An 18,742-nucleotide genomic window follows, 5' to 3' on the forward strand; every position below is an offset into this window, starting at 1 on the left:
CAAGTATCTCTAGTCACTGTACTTAATTTATCAAGTTGAGTGCCTCAGAATTAATAGAAAGAGATAAAAAAGTACAAACAGGAAAGCAAGAAATCAAAATATCTTTATTTGCAGATATCATCTTGCATTTTAAAAGTCCACCAGAAAGTACTTAGATCAGATACATAATCTCAACAAAGCAGCAGAACACAAAATCAACAACAGAAAAACCAGTAACCTTTTTATAATGAACTTGTTAAGAATGAATTTAGGATTAAAAAATAGCCCATTCATGATGGACTTAAAGATACCTAGGAATAAGCCTAACCAAGAGGAGAAATACCTTTATAATGAATCATTAATACACTGAAGAAGGATATTAAAGAAGGCACAGAAATTACTACCTAGCTGTTTTACAAAATATGATATGTGAATTCAGCACAGTCATCCTCAAAATTCCTAATGTTTTCTTCATAGAAATAAGTAACAACAACAATACTAATAAAAGTAATCTAAAGTATATAAGAAAGCATAAAATCCCAAATAGCCAAAGTAATCAAAGCAGAAAGAACAATACTAGTGGTATCACAATGACCCTCAAATTATACTGAAGATTTATAGTAACAAAACTTCATGTTGCTGGAACAAAAACAGACATGTATTTTAATAAAATAGAAAGAGAGAGAGAACCCGGAGACAATTTACACATCCATAGCCACCCAATTGTTGACAAATGTGTCAAGATATATACTAAATGAAAGATAGTCTCTTCAACAAATGTCACTGGAAAAGCTGGATATCTACATGTAGATGAATGAAAACAGATTCCTATCTCTCACCATGTACAAAAATTAATTCAAAGTGGGTGAAAGGCTTTAATTTAAGACCTGAAATGACAAAACTACTAGGGGGAAATATTTGGCATATAGGCGGCATAAGCAGCAACCTTCTGGATAGGAATACAGTAGCACAGTATATATAGCAAGAATTGAAAAACTAGAATTCTGTGAAGTCAGAAAGCTTCTGCAGGTTAAAGGAAACAATCAGGAGAATGAAGAGGGAGCTACCGTGGGAAAATATGTAAATTACATATTATATAAAAGATTAATATCTAGAACATAAAATTAAACACTGGAAAAATTATCCAGTCAATAAATAGTTAAAGAATGGAATAGTCCATTCTCAAGAGAAGAAATACAAATGGTCAATAAAGATCAGGGAAAGTGTTGAATATACTCAGTGATCAGGGAAATACAAATTAAAACTTCTTTAAGATTCCTTCTTTCACCGGGCAGTGGTGGCACACACCTTTAATCCCAGCACTAGGGAGGCAGAGGCAGAAGAATCTCTATGAGTTCAAGGGCAGCCTTGTCTACAGAGATAGATCCAGGACAGGCACCAAAACTACACAGAGAAACCCTGTCTCACCCCCCCCCCCAAAAAAAGATTCCTTTTTCTACAAAGAACTAACTGAAGGTAACTAAGAAATGCTGAGAGAGACAGTCTTCCCCAGGAATGAGCACAACAATTGGTTATCCAATATCAATTGCCAGGCCTGAAAATACAGTGCCACTGTATGAACCAAGTAGGCTATATTTAGAAATATGTATGCACATACAACATTTAATGGAAAATGAGGCTATGACTTTGAAAGAGATCAAGGAGAGGTATATGGGTAGGTTTGGAAGAAGAAAAGGGAGGAAAGAAATGTAATCATATTAAAATCTAAAAAATAAAATAGGTAATAAAATTTTTGATATATACACAGTGAAGTATTACTCAGCCACAAAAAGAATGAAATTTGGATATGTGCTAGAAAATTGATCAATTGATGATCATATTAAATGATACAAGCCAGAGGTTAAAAGGGAAATGTATGTTTTCTCTTATTTTTGAATACTAAGTTTTTACAGATGCATAAACACATACAAACAGAAAAGAGATTAGCATGAGTGTGAAAAAATTAGAAGGAAGGAGATGTAGGGGCAAATATGCTCAGAATACATCAGAACATGGATGACATTTTTGTTATATATCCCAATATGATATAAAACTAATGTATATGAATAAAACACACCAAAATTATTAAAAGAAAGAAACCAATCTGAAAATGCTATATATCACATGATTCCAAATCTATACTTTTCCTGGGAAAGACAGAATCTATGGAGCTAATAAAAAATGATCAGTGGCTGTCAAAGTACTGATGTGGAAGTAGCGTGGGGTGATGAATGTTTGAAGGATAAAAATGGTGCATACACATGCTATATTTTTCAAATCCTACAGATTAAACTACTCTGGGTGAATGTTCATCTGAACTTTAATTAATAATGTACTAAATTAGTTCAGTAATTTTAACAAGTTAATCTAATACTGGTGGTGTATATGGAAAATGGTTTCTGCTCGATTTTCTAAAAGTGCAAAATGACTTAAAATGCATTTTAATTCTTTTAAATGCAAAAATACTTCAAATTAAAATAATAAAAATAAAATGGTAAGTAAATAAACAAAAGATCAGTGTCTGAGCTCCTCTCCATACATTTCCTAGTTAAGCACAATCAAATATAATGTATAAACAAAGCTTAACTTGGCGCACGCCTTTAATCCCAGCACTCAGGAGGCAGAGCCAGGCGGATCTCTGTGAGTTCGAGGCCAGCCTGGGCTACCAAGTGAGTTCCAGGAAAGGCGCAAAGCTACACAGAGAAACCCTGTCTCGAAAAACCAAAACAAGAAAAAAAAAGTGTTAGAAACAGCTTGGTTTCCATTGCTCACAATTCGATTGTTTTCAGCCAGTTCCAGGCAGCCAAGTGGTCCAACAGCCAAATGCCGTAGTTACAACCAATAAGGTAGTTTCTCTCCTTTCAGGCTTGGTTTATCTAGCCCACCATTTCTTGTGATGGCTGGAGTGTTCTGAACTTTTTTCTGGTTCTTAATATTGCTGAACTCATCATGAGTTATCACTTATTCAAATAAACTTTGATTTGCCTTTGATTTTTTTCTCTTTTTATAGGGAAGTAGTGAGGGCTTTTAGTTGTTGTCTTGTTTTTCAGGAAGAGTTTGGTGGTGGAGGTATTTAAGACATTCTACATAACATTGTACCTCCAGGAAGGGCACATCAGTCCTTTGTGTGGGATATTCTCCTGGCAAGAAGGGGAGTGTGAATTTTAAATCTTCCTTTGGAGAGTTTCATTTCCTTTTGTTTCAAGTCTTTTCTGTTCCCTTCTTCCCCCACACACTTTCATGGATTTTCCTCTTTGTGGACATTTCCCTTACTTCCAAGGAGGTGTAGAGACCATCTAGCTCTTCCTATTGCTTTCACAGTCTGGAATCTGTAATAGTCCAAGATCAAAAACCAGGAGAGTTGCTCTGAAGATATCCTTTCCCTTAAGTTCTTGGAGAGAGACAGGCTGATGAGGTTGAGCTTGTTCTTTCTCTTGAGGCATAATAGGCAAGCCTTGGCAGGGGTGTTAGGTGGACCCTATGGCGAGTAGGCAGTTATGGTATACTTGGACCTTCTCTGGTCATTGGCTGGAAAGGTGAGGTCAGTTGAGAATTCCCTTCAAGAATGTTATCTATCAGGAACCATAATGACAGAATAGTTGATGGGTGGGGCTAGAGAACCTGGTGGGGGAGGGGAAGGGAGGGAAGAGCGAAAAGGGTGTCAGAAGACCAGAGGGGAGGGGAGGGGAGGAGATGGGTGGGGAGGGGAGAGCCGGAAAGAACAAAGGGCTGATAAAACACTGAAGGAGAGGAGACATACTAACACCAAGGGACTACAGGAGCAGGGACAACAGGTTGATTTACTCTCTCAGGGCCAGGAAATCCCATTAGGCACTCAGCCAGCATGGCCTTGAATCCTGAGGATCTTGGTAGTGGGTTCCGGCATAGCAAGGTGTCATCCTTCATCAATGAGCAAATGGCCAAGCATGACAAAGGCCCTGATTTCTACCTTGAAAACCTATCCCTGTCCTGGGAGGAAGTGGAAGATAAGCTCAAAGTCATCCTGGAGGACAGAGAGGTGCCTATCGAGGCTCGGGAAGCCTGTGCCTGGGGCACCCTGGCCTTGGCTGTACGTTTTGCTCACAGGCAAGGCTGTTTACAGGGGCACGGGGTCCAGTGGCTACAAGACTTATCTGGTATGCAGAAGGTGTCTACACTCTCCTTGCCATCAGACCTGAGGCAGCTCACTCACCCACAACAAATGGAGCGGAGAGAGGTAGCTAGCCAGCTTCAACTGGCCCGAGCCAAACTGGCAGAGGTGCAGAGGGAGCGAGACCTGCTGAGACTGAAGATCATTCAGGCAGTAAGAGTGTCACCTGGTCCCTGCCCATCCCACCCCTATGTGAGTACCGTGTTCCCAGAACAGATCTCAACCCTATCCACTTCTCCCCAGGAGCTGAGGTCTCTTCCCAATGCAGTAAAACCAGCTGTGCCCATTCCTTCTGCTGTTGTCAAAAGAGCAGGGACAGGGATACAATGGGCGGCTACAAAAGAAGACTTGGCAGAGTTGATGGCTGTTGCTACAGGAAGAAGAGAAGATAAAGCAGAGATGACAGCAGCTGCCCTGGCAGAGACACTATCTGCCCCTGAAGAGGCCTCAAAGGAGCCCAATGGAAGTTTCCTAAAGCTTCTTGAAGTCATGAACTGGAAAAATTATCCTTTGAAAAGGCAGAGAGTTGGAGATCTCAAATCCAAGGAGACATCTATGTGCCCTCTCTCCCAATCCCTGAGTCTTAGATCCACATCCTCCTCTGAACCCATTACTGTCCAACTCCCTGCCTCATTCACATATTCATATGAAAGCCCCTTCCCAGCCATACCTACCACATCCCAAATAACAAACACAGACAGAGCCCCTCAGATACATCCCTACTATGTGGCCTCTGAGATGAGTCAGCTGTCTGATATGGGCATCCATCAAGAACTGCAGAAAGACAAGAGATCTTCGGCATTCCGCAGGCCTGGGGATTGGGACTGCCCTTGGTGTAAAGCTGTGAATTTTTCAAGGAGGGAAAGCTGCTTCCACTGTGGGAAGGGAATCTGGCTGCAAAACCCTTAGTGAATTTGGAATGTGAAATAGAACAGAAACAAACCAATGGAAAATCATTTTTTTTTAGTGGGGGAGGTGGGTGGAAGGTACTGGGTAGAATTGGGGAAGGGGAATGGGGGGCAAGAATATGGGATAAATCTTGGTGTGAAATACTGAGACAGTAGAAATGGTGTGGGGGAGACAGAAATTTTGATTATATCTGCTGTATTCTAGATCCCTAGCATCATTTGCAACCCCAGAATAGCTTCTCTCTCTCTCTCTCTCTCTCTCTCTCTCTCTCTCTCTCTCTCTCTCTCTCTCTCTCGTATGCATATGTGTATGCCCTCCCTAGTGTCTGGTAGACCTAGATAGCTAAATATACAAAATCCCTCCTTCCCTTTCCACACACCTAACCCTTAAGTGATAGAGCTAGAGAGATTGACCCAAACTGATTCTCAGAGTGGAGGTTCTGAAGAGAGGTAGATTCTATAGTTAGGGTGGGATTGGGTAAAGAATCTGTGATGGATCACTGGAAGTTGGGGTCATAGCTAATGATTCTGGAGACCACAGCCCATCCTTGGCCCTGGCAAAGGTAGCAAACAGCTTTAGAGGGATACTAGAAACTCCAGGGAGCTGACAAATAGAAAGAGACACAGAGGAGTTGATCAGCTGACTACAGAGAACTCAGCTACCTTTTATTTCTCTGCGGTTGTGTTACACAGATTCCATTTTACCTAGATCCCTTCTCTTTAAGCTAAAAAGTAGGTTTCTGTTCTGAGCAACTAAATCATTCTCATATCAGGACATTTTTCTTTTATAGCTTGATTTTTCTTAAAAACAACAACAAGTTCCCATCTAGCCCAGACTGGTCTCAAATTTACTACGTAGCCAATGATAACTGACTCTAGATCCTCCTGCCTCCACTTCCTAAGTTTTGAGTTTATGGGTGTATATTACCATGCCTGGCTCAGAAATGTAGTTTCAAAACAGCGCACCATTATTGAACATAATGGAATTGGCAGGGGAGTTGAAGAGGCAGAGACTGAGCAGTGAGGATTCCTTTATCCCAAGTCTCCAGGAATGAACTGGGTAGGATGCCTATGTTCTGAGGGAATTCTATTACCAGAAACAGGTCAAGCCTCAGCTAGTTGTTCACAGGAATTAACTGGATAGGAGGCCCACGTTCTGAGAGAGAAATAATACAATAAAGCCATCAAATGAAGCTGGAGATGGGTTAACCTTGGGTTTATGCTTGACTCAAATTAACTTGGCAGAGATTTGCCACCCCTATGAGAATTCTGAAAGACTATGGAGGATGTCAGCACCAGATGCAAGCAAGGTTTTCTATGATTATGCAGCCCTTTAACAGGGAACTCTTCCCTAGTCCTCAGTGTGCTGAACCAGAGACAGCTCTGAACAAGAAAGTCATGCCACTGCTCCAAGGTGAGTCAGCAACTGATAGTACACAGAGGGTTTGACGGTCTATATCAGCCAAAGCACAGTATTAACTGGTGGGATTCTTCCTTCCAACTCAGCAGTGCACTAAAAGAAGGAGAATGTGGATTTTAAAGGCTCTCTGGGTATATTCAGAAATGTAAAGTACAACAGATCCCTGTCCCAGTGGGAGGTGACTCTGGAGGAAGGTGGGAGTTGGGGGAGTAAAGGGTGGGGAGGAGGTTGGTCTTCTCCTTCCTCTCTTGTGGCTATAAGGTATGTTGAAATTAACTGTGTGTGTATTTTAATTCACAGGTGGGAGGAAGAGGAAAGACTGCACCTGGACCAGACTAAATCCTTGCCTGTTCTCTATGCACTACAGACCTAGAGAATGAGAAGGTGTTGTAGCCATGAAACACCCACAGGAGCATATATGTGACTTTAGGTTGTCTGTTATTGGTGATGGTGCAGTCACAATCAGGATAAGGGGCCAGATCCCCAGCCTGCGATTTTCCAAACACCTTTTGGGCTTGTTTATCCTGTATTATAGGGTTTCCTAATCTCAGTGTACCTGATACCTGGATTTGGATCATTCTTTGTTGTAAGTTAAAGATTCTTGTGCATTTTAGGTTGTCCAGTGGAACTCCTAGTCTCTACTTATCTGAGGGACCCTCTCCCTACTCCTTCAATTGTGACAACCAGAATTTCCTATTGGATATAGCCACATGTCCACTAGAGGGCAAAATCAACCCGAGTTAGGAACCTATCAGGCAAGTATTTAAAGGAGAGAATGGGTAAAGAATCAAGGCAGGGTCACAGAGCTTGGAGCAGCCCAGCAATGTCCATTACGCCTGGCATTGACTTTGAATATTCAAGCACACTCGGGGTGGAGGCAGAGTAGAAACAATACTGCTAGGTTAAGGAGTGTGGAACACTTCTGCAAGGACTCTAGGCTGTGAAGGGAAGTAGTGAACCAAGCTTGAGACATGGAACAAGGGAAAGCCTTTCAGAAGGAGGTAGCAGAAACAAGCTTGAAATGTAAGAAAATATGTGAAAGAATGAGATCCCCTAAAGTACTGAGACATAGTTATTGGATTATTAAAATTTAAGATTCATATGACAAGGTCATTTGTTTGTTGTCTAAACAAAATGCCTCCAAAGTGCTGCTTAGATACATATACTTGTGGTTGCAGACTTGTGCTTTTTTTTTTTTTTTTTTCCCGAGACAGGGTTTCTCTGTGTAGCTTTGTGCCTTTCCTAGAACTCACTTGGTAGCCCAGGCTGGCCTTGAACTCACAGAGATCCCCCTGGTTCTGCCTCCCGAGTGCTGGGATTAAAGGCGTACGCCACGACCGCCCTGCGACTTGTGCTTTTAAAAGCCTTTGAAAGCCATTTTGCAAAGGAAGAGTGAGTCTAAGGGATGAGAGACAATGTAGTACAGGATCCTGCAGAACTGAGGAAGGCCAAGCAGATAGCTCTTCTTACATATATCTGTTTTGTAAAAGTAGTAGAATTATTTTTCCCCTCTCCTCAAGAAGGAAAGAAAAACATGGATTTATTGACACAGGTAGATTTGGAAAGGTTGTTTCTTCCTTGGGGTTTGGGAGAATGACTGTGTGACTAAGTAACAGGAAATCAAGGGGGCACTTGTGTTAGGCTTATGTGTTAGAATAAGCAAGGACTAGCGGGGCTGTGGTGGCACACACCTTTAATCCCAGCACTCGGGAGGCAGAGCCAGGCTGGTCTCTATGAGTTCAAGGCCAGTCTGGGCTACAGAGCGAGTTCCAGGAAAAGTGCAAAGCTACACAGAGAAACCCTGTCTCAAAAAAACAAAACAAAACAAAACAAAAAAGGAGGCGCAAGGACAGATAAGGAGGGTTTCTGAAGGGTGACCTATTTCAAAGTATTTAGGAGTTGGGGTGAGGGGAAAGAATGGATTGTTTCAGATGGCTGACTCATCTGAGACAGGGCCCAGCCAAAAGGAAACTCTGTTTTGAGGTAGCAGCAGAATTCTAGAATAGGGCTTGGTGATAGAGGTTAGGAAGGGTGTCAGGTTAGGAAGGGCGTCATAAGAAGGACACTAACCACAAGCCTCAATAGTGTTATAACTTATTTTTTTTTCTAGTAAAAATGTCTACTTCTTTGGAGATGGGTTTTATGTTTGTATGGATTGGGTAAAAATAAAAAAAAACTTCCTGAAATCATATATTGTATACTTTATTTATTTTACACTGTAAAGTGGAAAGTATGGTGTCATATGCCTGAGATCTTAGCATTTGGGAAGGTAAAGTGAGGTAACACACACAATTATGAAGATAGCCTATGCTACACACTGAGTTCAAGCCCATGCTGGGCTATACAGAAAGACCTTGTCTCAACAAAATAAATTAAAAATACTAACAAAACAGAACAAAAAAATGACAACCAAAATTAATTCTAGTATGTCATTTGAGTAGCTTCTATAAACATCACAGAGGTGATAAGACTGGAAACTTAGTGATAAAGGTAGCTAAAAACAAAGAAGCCTTTAAATACACTACTGTTGGGCCAAAGAGATGGCTCAATGGGTAAAGGGACTTGCTATCAAGCCTAAAAACCCAAGTTCTATCCTGTGATCCACATGGTGGAAAAATGCAACCAACTCCTGTAAATTGTCTTCTGATTCCATATGTGCACATATTTGAATGCACACAAAATACAAAATAATGCAAAACATTTTTGAAATACATTGCTGAAAGTGAGGAAAAGGGAGGAGATTTCATGCCTTTGTCTAGAACAGTTAATTTCCCATCTGTCTTAGCTCTACTGGACTTTCCTTCGGAAGTAACAGTTTTCACAGACCATGATTACAGAAATCCCCTTTGTTGACCACCAACTTTCTTAAGAGTCATCTATACACTGAGAAGCCAAAATTACCTAGAGGTGGCTCTAAATAATGGAAAAGAAAACCTTAAAGTATATTCCACTTAAAAACAACAGCACCTTTCCATTTTAGTTTTGCATCATGTGGGATAAATACCAAAAGTTGGACTAGCCAGGTGGTGGTGGCACATGCCTTTAATCCCAGCACTTACTTGGGAGGCAGAGGCAGGTGGAACTCTATGAATTTGAGGTCATCCTGGTTTATAAAGCCAGTTCCAGGACAGCCAGGGTGTTACACAGAGAAACCCTGTCTCAAAAAAATAAATAAAATAAAACAAAACAAGAAGTTGGACTAGGTATACACACAGAAACATTACTTACTATACAGAAACATCCCTAAATGCCTCTAAATACAAATCAGGCTTTTATGTGGTCTTTTTATTCTGTTATTTTAAAAAAAGAACTGGTTTAACCAGCATCATTCTTTACATCTTCCCCATATAAATATTCCCTTCATTTTATTTGCATTGGCAAAAACAGGAGGGGACTCGAAGAATACAGGAGAGGGAAGGGAATACAGGGGGAGGATCAACAAGAAATATGCATGAAAATTTATAATGAAACCAACTATTTTGTATGGTAAGTTTTTTTTTCAAGAATTTTAAAAAAATTATTCTTCTCTCCTACATTATATCCCAAGCACAGTTTCACCTCCTTCCACTTCTCCCAGGTCCCTCCACCTTACCTTTTCCCCAGATCTACTGCTCCTCCTTTTCCCTTCAGAAAAGAGCAGGCCTCCCAGGGATATCAACCAAATATAGCCTAAGAAGTTCCAATAAGACTAGGCATATCCCCTCATATTAAGGCTGTACAAGGCAACCAAGCAACTAGTAGAATCAAAAGGGTCCCAAGAGCAGACAAAAGAGTTAAAGACAACCCCTACTCCCACTACAAGTCCCACAAGAACACCAAGCAACACAACAATAACATACAGAAGTCCTAGATCAGACTCATACCGGCTCTGTGATTGTCACTTCAGTCTCTGAGTCCCTATGAACACTGCTTAGTTGATTCTGTGCACCATGTTGTATGGTAAGTTTTACAAAGATTTTAAGTGGCTTGCCATGTAGCTCAATTAGTAGAGTACAGTATGCAGGAGACCCTAGGTTTGAGTCTCAGTACTTCAGAAACTGAATGTGATATCCCACATCTGCATTCCCAGCACTAGGAAGGTCTTGAGAGCTGGATCAAAAGTTCACAAGGTTATTCTTAACTACAGAGCAAATTAGAAGCCAGTCTGGTATACAGAAAAAAAAAATTAAGGAAAAAAATGATTCATGTGAGTAACTTAAATATATCCAGACTTTAGTGATCTGAGAGATTCAGCCTGTCAACAAATGACATTTATGGAAACTCCACTTTATGTGTATATACTGTGTGAAGATGCTCTGGAATAAGCTTTAGATTCAGTTAAAAAGGGAGATATTTCCTCTCTGAGAGTAAGAAGAAAGTGAATACAAAGCATGAACCAAGTCCTTTCCTTAAGGGGAGTCAAGGGAAGGGTATCAAGAGCAAATCAGGGAAATGGCTCTAAAAACACAAACATTCATTTAATATCTCTTTACATACAAGTAAGCATATTGTCTTACATGTGAAGACTGTGATCTGGTCTAGAATTGAGTATGCATAGTTCCATATTAGCCTTGGTTTTATTTTAATGCATTCAGCACCTCAGGGTGGACATGTACATCACCCTCTGACTATTTGTTATTTCATAGTAATAGATCTAGAACATACTTATCAAATAGCAACCATCTTATCTTGCCGAGAAAAACCATTATGCACTGTAGAGGGAAAGGTCAACTCTATGCAAGTTGGTCCCCATCCTTAGGAATATGTGTTGGAATATATGCTCTGATTAACAATACTGAGGTGAGCACATTGCTTTCTTTAATGAGGGTTGGGTCATAAAAGGGAATTTACCTCCATTAAATACATATTTTTTACATGGAGCTGTCATCTGTTGTAAACATGCTCTATTGCCTAATTACAAGTCAAGTTATCCTTTGGTGGTGGACTAGTATTTCTCTTGACTCCATCTTTCTTCATTTCCATCTTCAGTTTGAATGTACCACCTAACCATATTCAGCCTCATCATTGGCCAAACAACTTTATTTACCAACTGATTAGAGCAACACATATTCACAGCATACATGAAGATATCCCACAACACTTCCCCTTTTCTGTCTAATCAAAAAGGAAGGTTTTAACATAGTAAAAAGTATATATAACAAAACAGTTATCAAGCAAAAATTACAGTTACAATATCTAGTCTATTTGTATTTGGTAAAATTAAAGAAACATTCTATCATCAATTCTATATTTGTGAGTCTAAACTTTCATATCTAATTTACCTTTTACTATAGTTAAAGAAAATTATAACTATTGAGTTTTCCACTCCATCAAAGACACCAAAAGGATATAAGATTACCTGAGTAAATAGGAAGTACATTGTAAGCAACTTCCATAATTTTAGAAATGACAGAGACATCTGGCTGCCTGGACAATCACCCAAAATTCCTCTGTAATGTTGGGGCACCCATCTTCAGCCTATAGGCCTAGAGTTTCTGGCATAATTTTTCCGTGAAGCAGGAAATTCAGAACACATAAATTAATAGAAATGGGTTAATTTAGGATGAAAGAGCTATCTAGCAAGAAGTCTGAGCCGTAGGCCATACAGTTTGAAATTAATGTGGGCCTCTGTGTGTTTATATGAGACCAAGCAGCTGCGGGACCAATGGGACATTGGAAAACTTCCATCTATAGGAGGATATAGATATGCTAAGACATGTTTGCTCTTGGCAGCACCAATCTACTTCAAAGAAAATGATGGATATTGAAGAAAACTCTGTATGCAGTTTACTTTGTTTGTGCCAAAACTTAGCTACTGAGCAAGAAAATGTCCTTGCCTTGATTGCTGACAGTATGCTGTCCTAGTGGGTCAAACAGGACACAAAAGTAAGTACTGCTGAACTTTGCCAAGATAAGGAATACTGCTTGCAGCTAAAGGAAATTGTAATAGGACAGGTCCATAGGGTCAAGAAAATTGGCTCAAACCAGTTGCCAAGGCATGCACATAATGTACTTCCTTATGAGTCAAGGACCTAGCAACAGGTGCTGTCAAAGTCCAGATCATGCCCAGTCAATGAGGGACAAGCACACAATGCCACCAGTTTGGGACACAGCTTGGGTGCTGGGAGGAGGGTATATAAGGCCTTCCCCATTATTGAATAAATGAGGCTGTGGTTTGCCTTTAAAAAAAGTCAAGTTGTATATTAGTAATTTTGTTTAGCATCTTTTCTAAGAATTGGTCAATTTCTTAAAATAATGAGCTCCAACTCTCTATATGAAGCTTCCATTAAATAAAGGTTAATTATTGTGTGCTTTACATTTAGAATAAAGACCTTGAAAAGCCCATGTCCTAGCCAAACTTGTTTTCTCCTGCACATGGCCATGCTTCACTATCTTCTTGCCCTTGAGCATTGTTACAGTTACCTGTGAAAACCTTGACTATTTTTATCAGTTTTAACCACGATAAATCATCTCAGATACCATAACTCTGCAAGTCAATGTCTATCTTTTCATTTCTCTAGTAGTCTACTTGATATAGCAAAACAGTAATTGGATGTTTATCATAAAAATGAGAGTAATAGCTGAAAAAACTGAGACATTGCAAGGAAAAATAGGAATTTGAACAAATTATACTGGAAAGGGATACTTAAAAGTACTACATATATTAACCTGGAGAGATGACTCAGCAGTTGAAAGTGCTTGCTACTATTCCTGAGGACCTGAATTTGAGTTTCAGCAATCATGTCTGGGAGATCACAATGGCTCTAAGGGTTCTCACACTCTCTTCCAGTTGTTGTGAGCAACCCCACACACATGTGCATATACACTCACACAGATTCAGATGCAGGCACACTCAAACTCACAAGTAAACAAAAAATTTAAAATAAGTAATGAGTAATAAAAATAATGTGCAATATTTTAATAAAAAATTAAAAATAAGTAATAAATAATATCACACACAAATATATATGAGGTGGAGAGGAAAGAAGAGGTCAAAAAGAGGAAAAACTTACAAAGAATGCATTTTAGAAAGAGTCTTAGTTCCAAATCAGACTGAGGAGTAATGAGAGATGTTTAATGCAGCTACAGAATGTAAGACACATTGGGAATTATGATAAAGTTTAAAAAAAAAGAATAAAACAAACCACTTTTTCTTGTTTGTAGCTTGATGTTTTATGCAACACAGGAAATACTTAAATATGCAAACATTTAAATGTTTTTAGTTGCTGGACTAGGTTTCTTGAGACTTACTTCCTTGTCGAATCACATAAGAACCTGTCTTCTGAATTGTTCTTGCTTGATTACAGTTTTTTTAGGCATGTCCCATTTATTTTAATCTATTAGACATTAGAAACCATATCCTTTTGCTCACTTTAGTACCTTTTACATAGAAGACACTTTAAAAATAGTTGCTTCTTATGTAATTGATGCCTAACAGCTAAAATAGTCTTGACTGAAAACATACCTTTTATTAAAAATAAACAACTGCAGTTAGGAATGAGTGAGTAATCATATATGAGTTATGAAACAGTTCAACTTTGAGGTGAAGGAAAGTTTCATGCAATGAGTTCTTAGACAAACCTAAAATATATACTTGTGACCTATGTTTATATTCATTCCACCACCATGCAATATGCTAATGTATATCTTTCTTGAATTAATTGTGTATCTTATACCTTGGATATTTGGGGGTTAGAGTAAATGGTCAAAAATAAAGCACATGCCTTCAATCCCAATATTTCAGAAGCAGGAGCAGGTGGATCTCTGTTAGCTCAAGGCCAGCCTGGTCTACATAGTGAGTTCCAAGCCAGCCAGCTTGGAGACAAAATGAGACTTTGGAGAGAGAGGTGGGGGAGGGGGGAGAGAGGGAGGGAGGGGGAGGGGGAAGGAGAGGGAGAGGGAGAGGGAGAGGGAGAGGGAGAGGGAGAGGGAGAGGGAGAGGGAGAGGGGGAGAGGGAGAGGGAGAGGGAGAGGGAGAGGGAGAGGGAGAGGGAGAGGGAGAGAGAGAGAGAGAGAGAGAGGGAGAGGGAGAGGGAGAGAGAAGGTAGTCATTTAAGGACATATCTCCTACAAATATCCTCAATCTCTCTTTTGTGAAAAGCAATTTTAAAGCACTTTTGTATAAAGTTTAGAAACTGCAAAATGACCACAGTTTTTCTGACTTTATAAAAAAAGAACGGATTCTTTTTGGACTTGATCCTTACTTTTCATGAACTTATTATCTCTATTCTACTGCCCTCTGTTGTTCATTTTTAATCAGTAGATTCTGCATTCATCTCCAGACCATACTGTGCACTGAGGGAACTGCAAACAGGACCACGGAACCCAATGCAGGCAGAAATTAACATAAGTAATTGAACCTCATTTGTTATGATACAGAAAGATAGGTTCCTACAAAGAGTGGGTGATAAATGAGAAGAGAATAGAGCAAACTGATTTGTGCATGAGCTCTGGAATCTGAAACATCTGCCGAAGTTTCAGTTGCCCAAGTCACTGGGAAAGTCTCTTTAATCTTTATAAGTACCTGATTATTTGGGTTATATGCCTCAAATTGGTATAGCTGGATCATACAAAATGTGTATTTTTAGATAAGGACTTTCATGCTGATTTCCAAGTGGCTGAAATAATTTATATCCACACCAGCAATGACTAAGGGCTCCCTTCCTGTCTCTGGCTATTGTTTATTGTCTTGATGATAGTCACCTAGGCTAGGGTAAGGAGGAACTTCAATATAGTTTTGATTTATATTTTTCTGATCGCTAAGTATGGAATACTTTTTTTTTCAAATACTTATTTACCATTGGCACTGACTTACAAGGTAATTTGAATTTTTAATTTATTTTTTGTAATTCTTTATACATTTTCCATATTAATCATCTGTCAGGTAAGTATTTAACAAAGGCATCATTCTATGGGCTTTCTATCTATTCTTTTGAATGCATTTCTCAGTAAACAATTTTTTTTTTTATTTCATGAAGCCCCATTTGTCAACAGTTGCTCTTACTCCTTGAGCTGTTAGAATCCTGTTCAGACAGTCCTTGTCTATTCCCAGATCTTGAAGCATTACCTATAAGTTTTCCACTAGCTTCAAATATGTAGATTTTACATTACAGTGTTTGATTCATTTTGACCTGATTTTTACATAGGGTAGAGATGAGACTCTAATATTTCTATACATATACATATCTAGTTTTCCAAGTACCTATTGTTAAAGAGGATTTTCCTCCGCTATATTCCATAGCTTTATCAAGAGTCAGATGGTTGTATCTGCTTGGTCTTATTTCTGAATATTCTGTTTTATTTGCTTCATCTATGTGTCTGTTTTGTGCATGCTGGTTTTGTTTCTATGAATCTGTGTATACTTTGAAGTCAGATATTGTAGTCTACAACAGTACACTTTTTGCTTAAGTGTCTTCTACTGTTTTGGGTCTTCTGTGTTTCCGTATGAGTTTTGGATTATTTTAAACATTCCTGTGAGGAATGTTATAGAAATTTTGATGGAAATTGTACTAAATTTGTATAGCACTTTTAGTAATGTGGTAATTTTTAATAGTATTTATTCTGTTGATCCAATCACATCTTTTTATTAGTATTTTCAAAGACTTCTTTCTTTGAGGCTTTATAGATTTCATTGCCGAAGTTTTTGACAAAACTCTACTAGGAACTGAGTCTAGTATCCTTTTTTCTGAGGCTGTCAATCTTCCTTTTACCTTACATCTATTCCTCTGCCACGCACATGCTCTGTACTCCAAACTGTGTCCTTTGCACACTGTATTTTCTTTTCATTTTATCATTCTGTGTGTTCACTACCACAACCTCAGTGCCTTTCCACTATCTTCCACCTCAAAAGATGGCTGCTCTCTAGCTGCTCCTGGTTTGGTCCCTAGAGATCTCAGCAATCAGTGTGTGTGAAGAGTCCTCTTTCTATATTTCTTGAATATAAGAAGCCTGTTTCCAAAGAACAAAATAGCAAGCACATGAACAAACAAAAAGAAGCCTGTCTGCATTCCATGAACTTTATATTTATGATTTGTTGACTGTAACACTCTATCCCCAACAATTTCAAAAGACCGACTCCTTCTATTCCTTCAGATTTCATTTTAAGCATTTCTCTGAGAAGCTGCCTTGGCCACCTAAATGAAAGCAGTCTCCAATGTGCTTCTGTAGCATGATCTTTTTTAGGTTCACCATAAACTGTAGCTTGATTTTTCCGCCTTGCCCACAGTCAGGGCAAACCTCTGTCACCCGCCAGTCCCACAGCCGCTCAGACCCAACCAAATAAACACAGACACTTATATTGCTTGCAAACTGTATGGCCGTGGCAGGCCTCTTGCCAACTGTCCTTATCTTGCTAACTGTGCTTTTATCTTAAATTGATCCATTTCCATACATCTATACCTTGCCATGTGGCTGGTGGCTTACTGGCGTCTTCACATGCTGCTGGTCATGGCAGCGGCTGCAGTGTCTCTGGTCATGGCGGCGGCTGCAGCCTCTCTGGTCATTGCGGCGGCTGCAGCGTCTCCTTCTGCCTTTCTGTCCTTTTATATCTCCTCTCTGTTAGTCCCGCTTATCTTTCCTGCCTAGCCACGGCCGATCAGGTTTTATTTATTAACCAATCAGAGCAACTTGACATACAGACCATCCCCCAGCACAGCCAAGTGCAGACCATCTCAAACACCTGCACTCAGGCCCATGGTCCTAATCATCCTCTATACGGACCTGCTGGGTAACGCCACAAAGAACCTGAGAATGGGCTCCCACAGGACCTACAGAACATCCCACAGCAATAAACATTACCCATTGCATTTGAGGGGAGTATTTTTTTTTTATAATCTGTGTGTTTCTCATAATTTAAAATGTAAGCTCCATAAGAAGAGGCACTTACATCAATGTTGTGAAATATAAATACTCAATATCTAACATGCGTGTTGAAAATGTCTGTTGAATAAACAGGTCTTTGTTTTCCATCGGAGAAAAGCAAGACACAGCAATTAGTATTTGTCAGTCCATAGGATAATATTGAAATCATAATCTACAGTTCATAGTTTGGAAGCTGTGAGTCTACTGTTTAACCTGAAACTGTTCATGGCCACAAAGAATATAAGTAGTCACCCCAGGATACAAACTCAAGCATCTTAACTACAGAGACTCAAACTACAGAATCAAGGTTGTTGCTGGAGGGCTTCTCTCCAGGTTCCCCAAGCCCCGCAGTCCCACAATCCACTTATAAAATAATCACTCAGATGCTTATATCACTTAGAGAAGCCCTTCAGCAACAAATGGCGCCCAATGGCTCGAGTTTCCACCTTAAACCTGAAAATATTTAATAACCAATTCTAAACAGAGCCAAAACCAGGTTCCTGCTTCTTGTCTCATACGGGCAGCTAGACGCCGCAAAATGCAGGTTTAAACACTGGCGGGTTCCTGGCGTGTGCGTTTGACCGACAGTATGGCGGGAATGAGGCGTCTGCCAGCGTCACATCACGCTGTGTGGTAGATTTAGTTTTTAATAGTATTTAAAAAAAAAAAAAGAGGTTTCTGGGCTACACGCTGCTTTGATAAAAGCGTAGACCTACTATTTCTGAGACTTGATGACTCCCAGAGCTGGTGGAAAACATACCACCGCCATGTTGGGAAGCTGAAGTGGGCGGAGCCAGCAGTTTCAGGCTTAAAAGACTACAGTTTAAAACAATAAGTTAACAATAAGAATGATTCAGATGAAATAGTTTATAATGCATGTAAAAATGTACGTAGGCTTAAAAGAAAAAATATATACCGTTATATAAACAAATAGTATCTAAAAATAAAGTGTTTAAAAAAACAGTAAAGGTAATAAGCCACGTAAAGATGGCTATCACACATAAAATCTGGATTATGTTCTCTTTGATATTTGTAACTGAAGAAAAACATTTGATTGCAAAAGCTGTTGAGTTATGCCAAAATGTATATTTTAAAGGTACCTTGACTTCAAAATTTGGATGTAAGGATATGTTGCTTTGGAAAGGAGGCTCTGTTTTTGTTTCCACAGAAAGCCAGAGGCTACGGATTTGTTCCAGATTAAGATACATCAGGTTTGACCAGCCAAGACCACCTGAAAGGTCTCCGATGACACCATGGCCCAGATGATCCAACATCCAGAATCATTTCAAGGCAACTGGCTCAGACGATACGGTCTCACGGACTACTCCATGATCCTAAAATTTTCTTTGTGTCCCCATAAGATACAGCGCCCCCCTCCAGCAGGAAGTAGTAAGAGAAGCTACGCCCAAATTCCCAAATATACCAAGCTGACTTTGGTGATGTGTA

General features: G+C 39.6%; 2 protein-coding genes across 4 annotated transcripts in view; one reads left to right on the forward strand and one right to left on the reverse strand.

Annotated features, from left to right (window-relative positions):
* Il1rapl2 (interleukin 1 receptor accessory protein like 2) overlaps nucleotides 1-18,742 on the reverse strand; it is a 1,196,146-nt gene that overhangs the window by 539,237 nt on the left and 638,167 nt on the right. The window contains exon 1 of one of the 3 annotated variants that reach the window (XM_076562816.1): nucleotides 2,752-3,498. The exons of the other annotated variants lie outside the window; for them this stretch is intronic. The gene's annotated coding sequence lies outside the window, so the exon portion shown is untranslated. Of the gene's footprint in view, nucleotides 1-2,751; nucleotides 3,499-18,742 lie in introns of those variants that run through there. 3 annotated transcript variants of the gene reach the window in all.
* On the forward strand, nucleotides 3,646-5,082 carry Tex13a (testis expressed 13A). The gene is made up of 2 exons (XM_006994306.3): nucleotides 3,646-4,282; nucleotides 4,373-5,082. The coding sequence occupies exons 1-2, from the start codon at nucleotides 3,824-3,826 to the stop codon at nucleotides 5,036-5,038; spliced, it is 1,125 nt and encodes a 374-aa protein (XP_006994368.1). The 5' UTR covers nucleotides 3,646-3,823; the 3' UTR covers nucleotides 5,039-5,082.

This window comes from Peromyscus maniculatus, chromosome X (genome assembly GCF_049852395.1).
Source record: "Peromyscus maniculatus bairdii isolate BWxNUB_F1_BW_parent chromosome X, HU_Pman_BW_mat_3.1, whole genome shotgun sequence".
Lineage (NCBI taxonomy): Eukaryota > Metazoa > Chordata > Mammalia > Rodentia > Cricetidae > Peromyscus > Peromyscus maniculatus.

What these genes read in the sequence shown, in the direction of transcription:
- Tex13a (XM_006994306.3), top strand. Translation starts at nt 3,824, where the DNA reads ATGGCCTTGAATCCTGAGGATCTTGGTAGTGGGTTCCGGCATAGCAAG. An exon ending in GACTGAAGATCATTCAGGCA is followed by an intron (nt 4,283 to 4,372) that starts GTAAGAGTGTCA and finishes ACTTCTCCCCAG; the next exon opens with GAGCTGAGGTCTCTTCCCAA.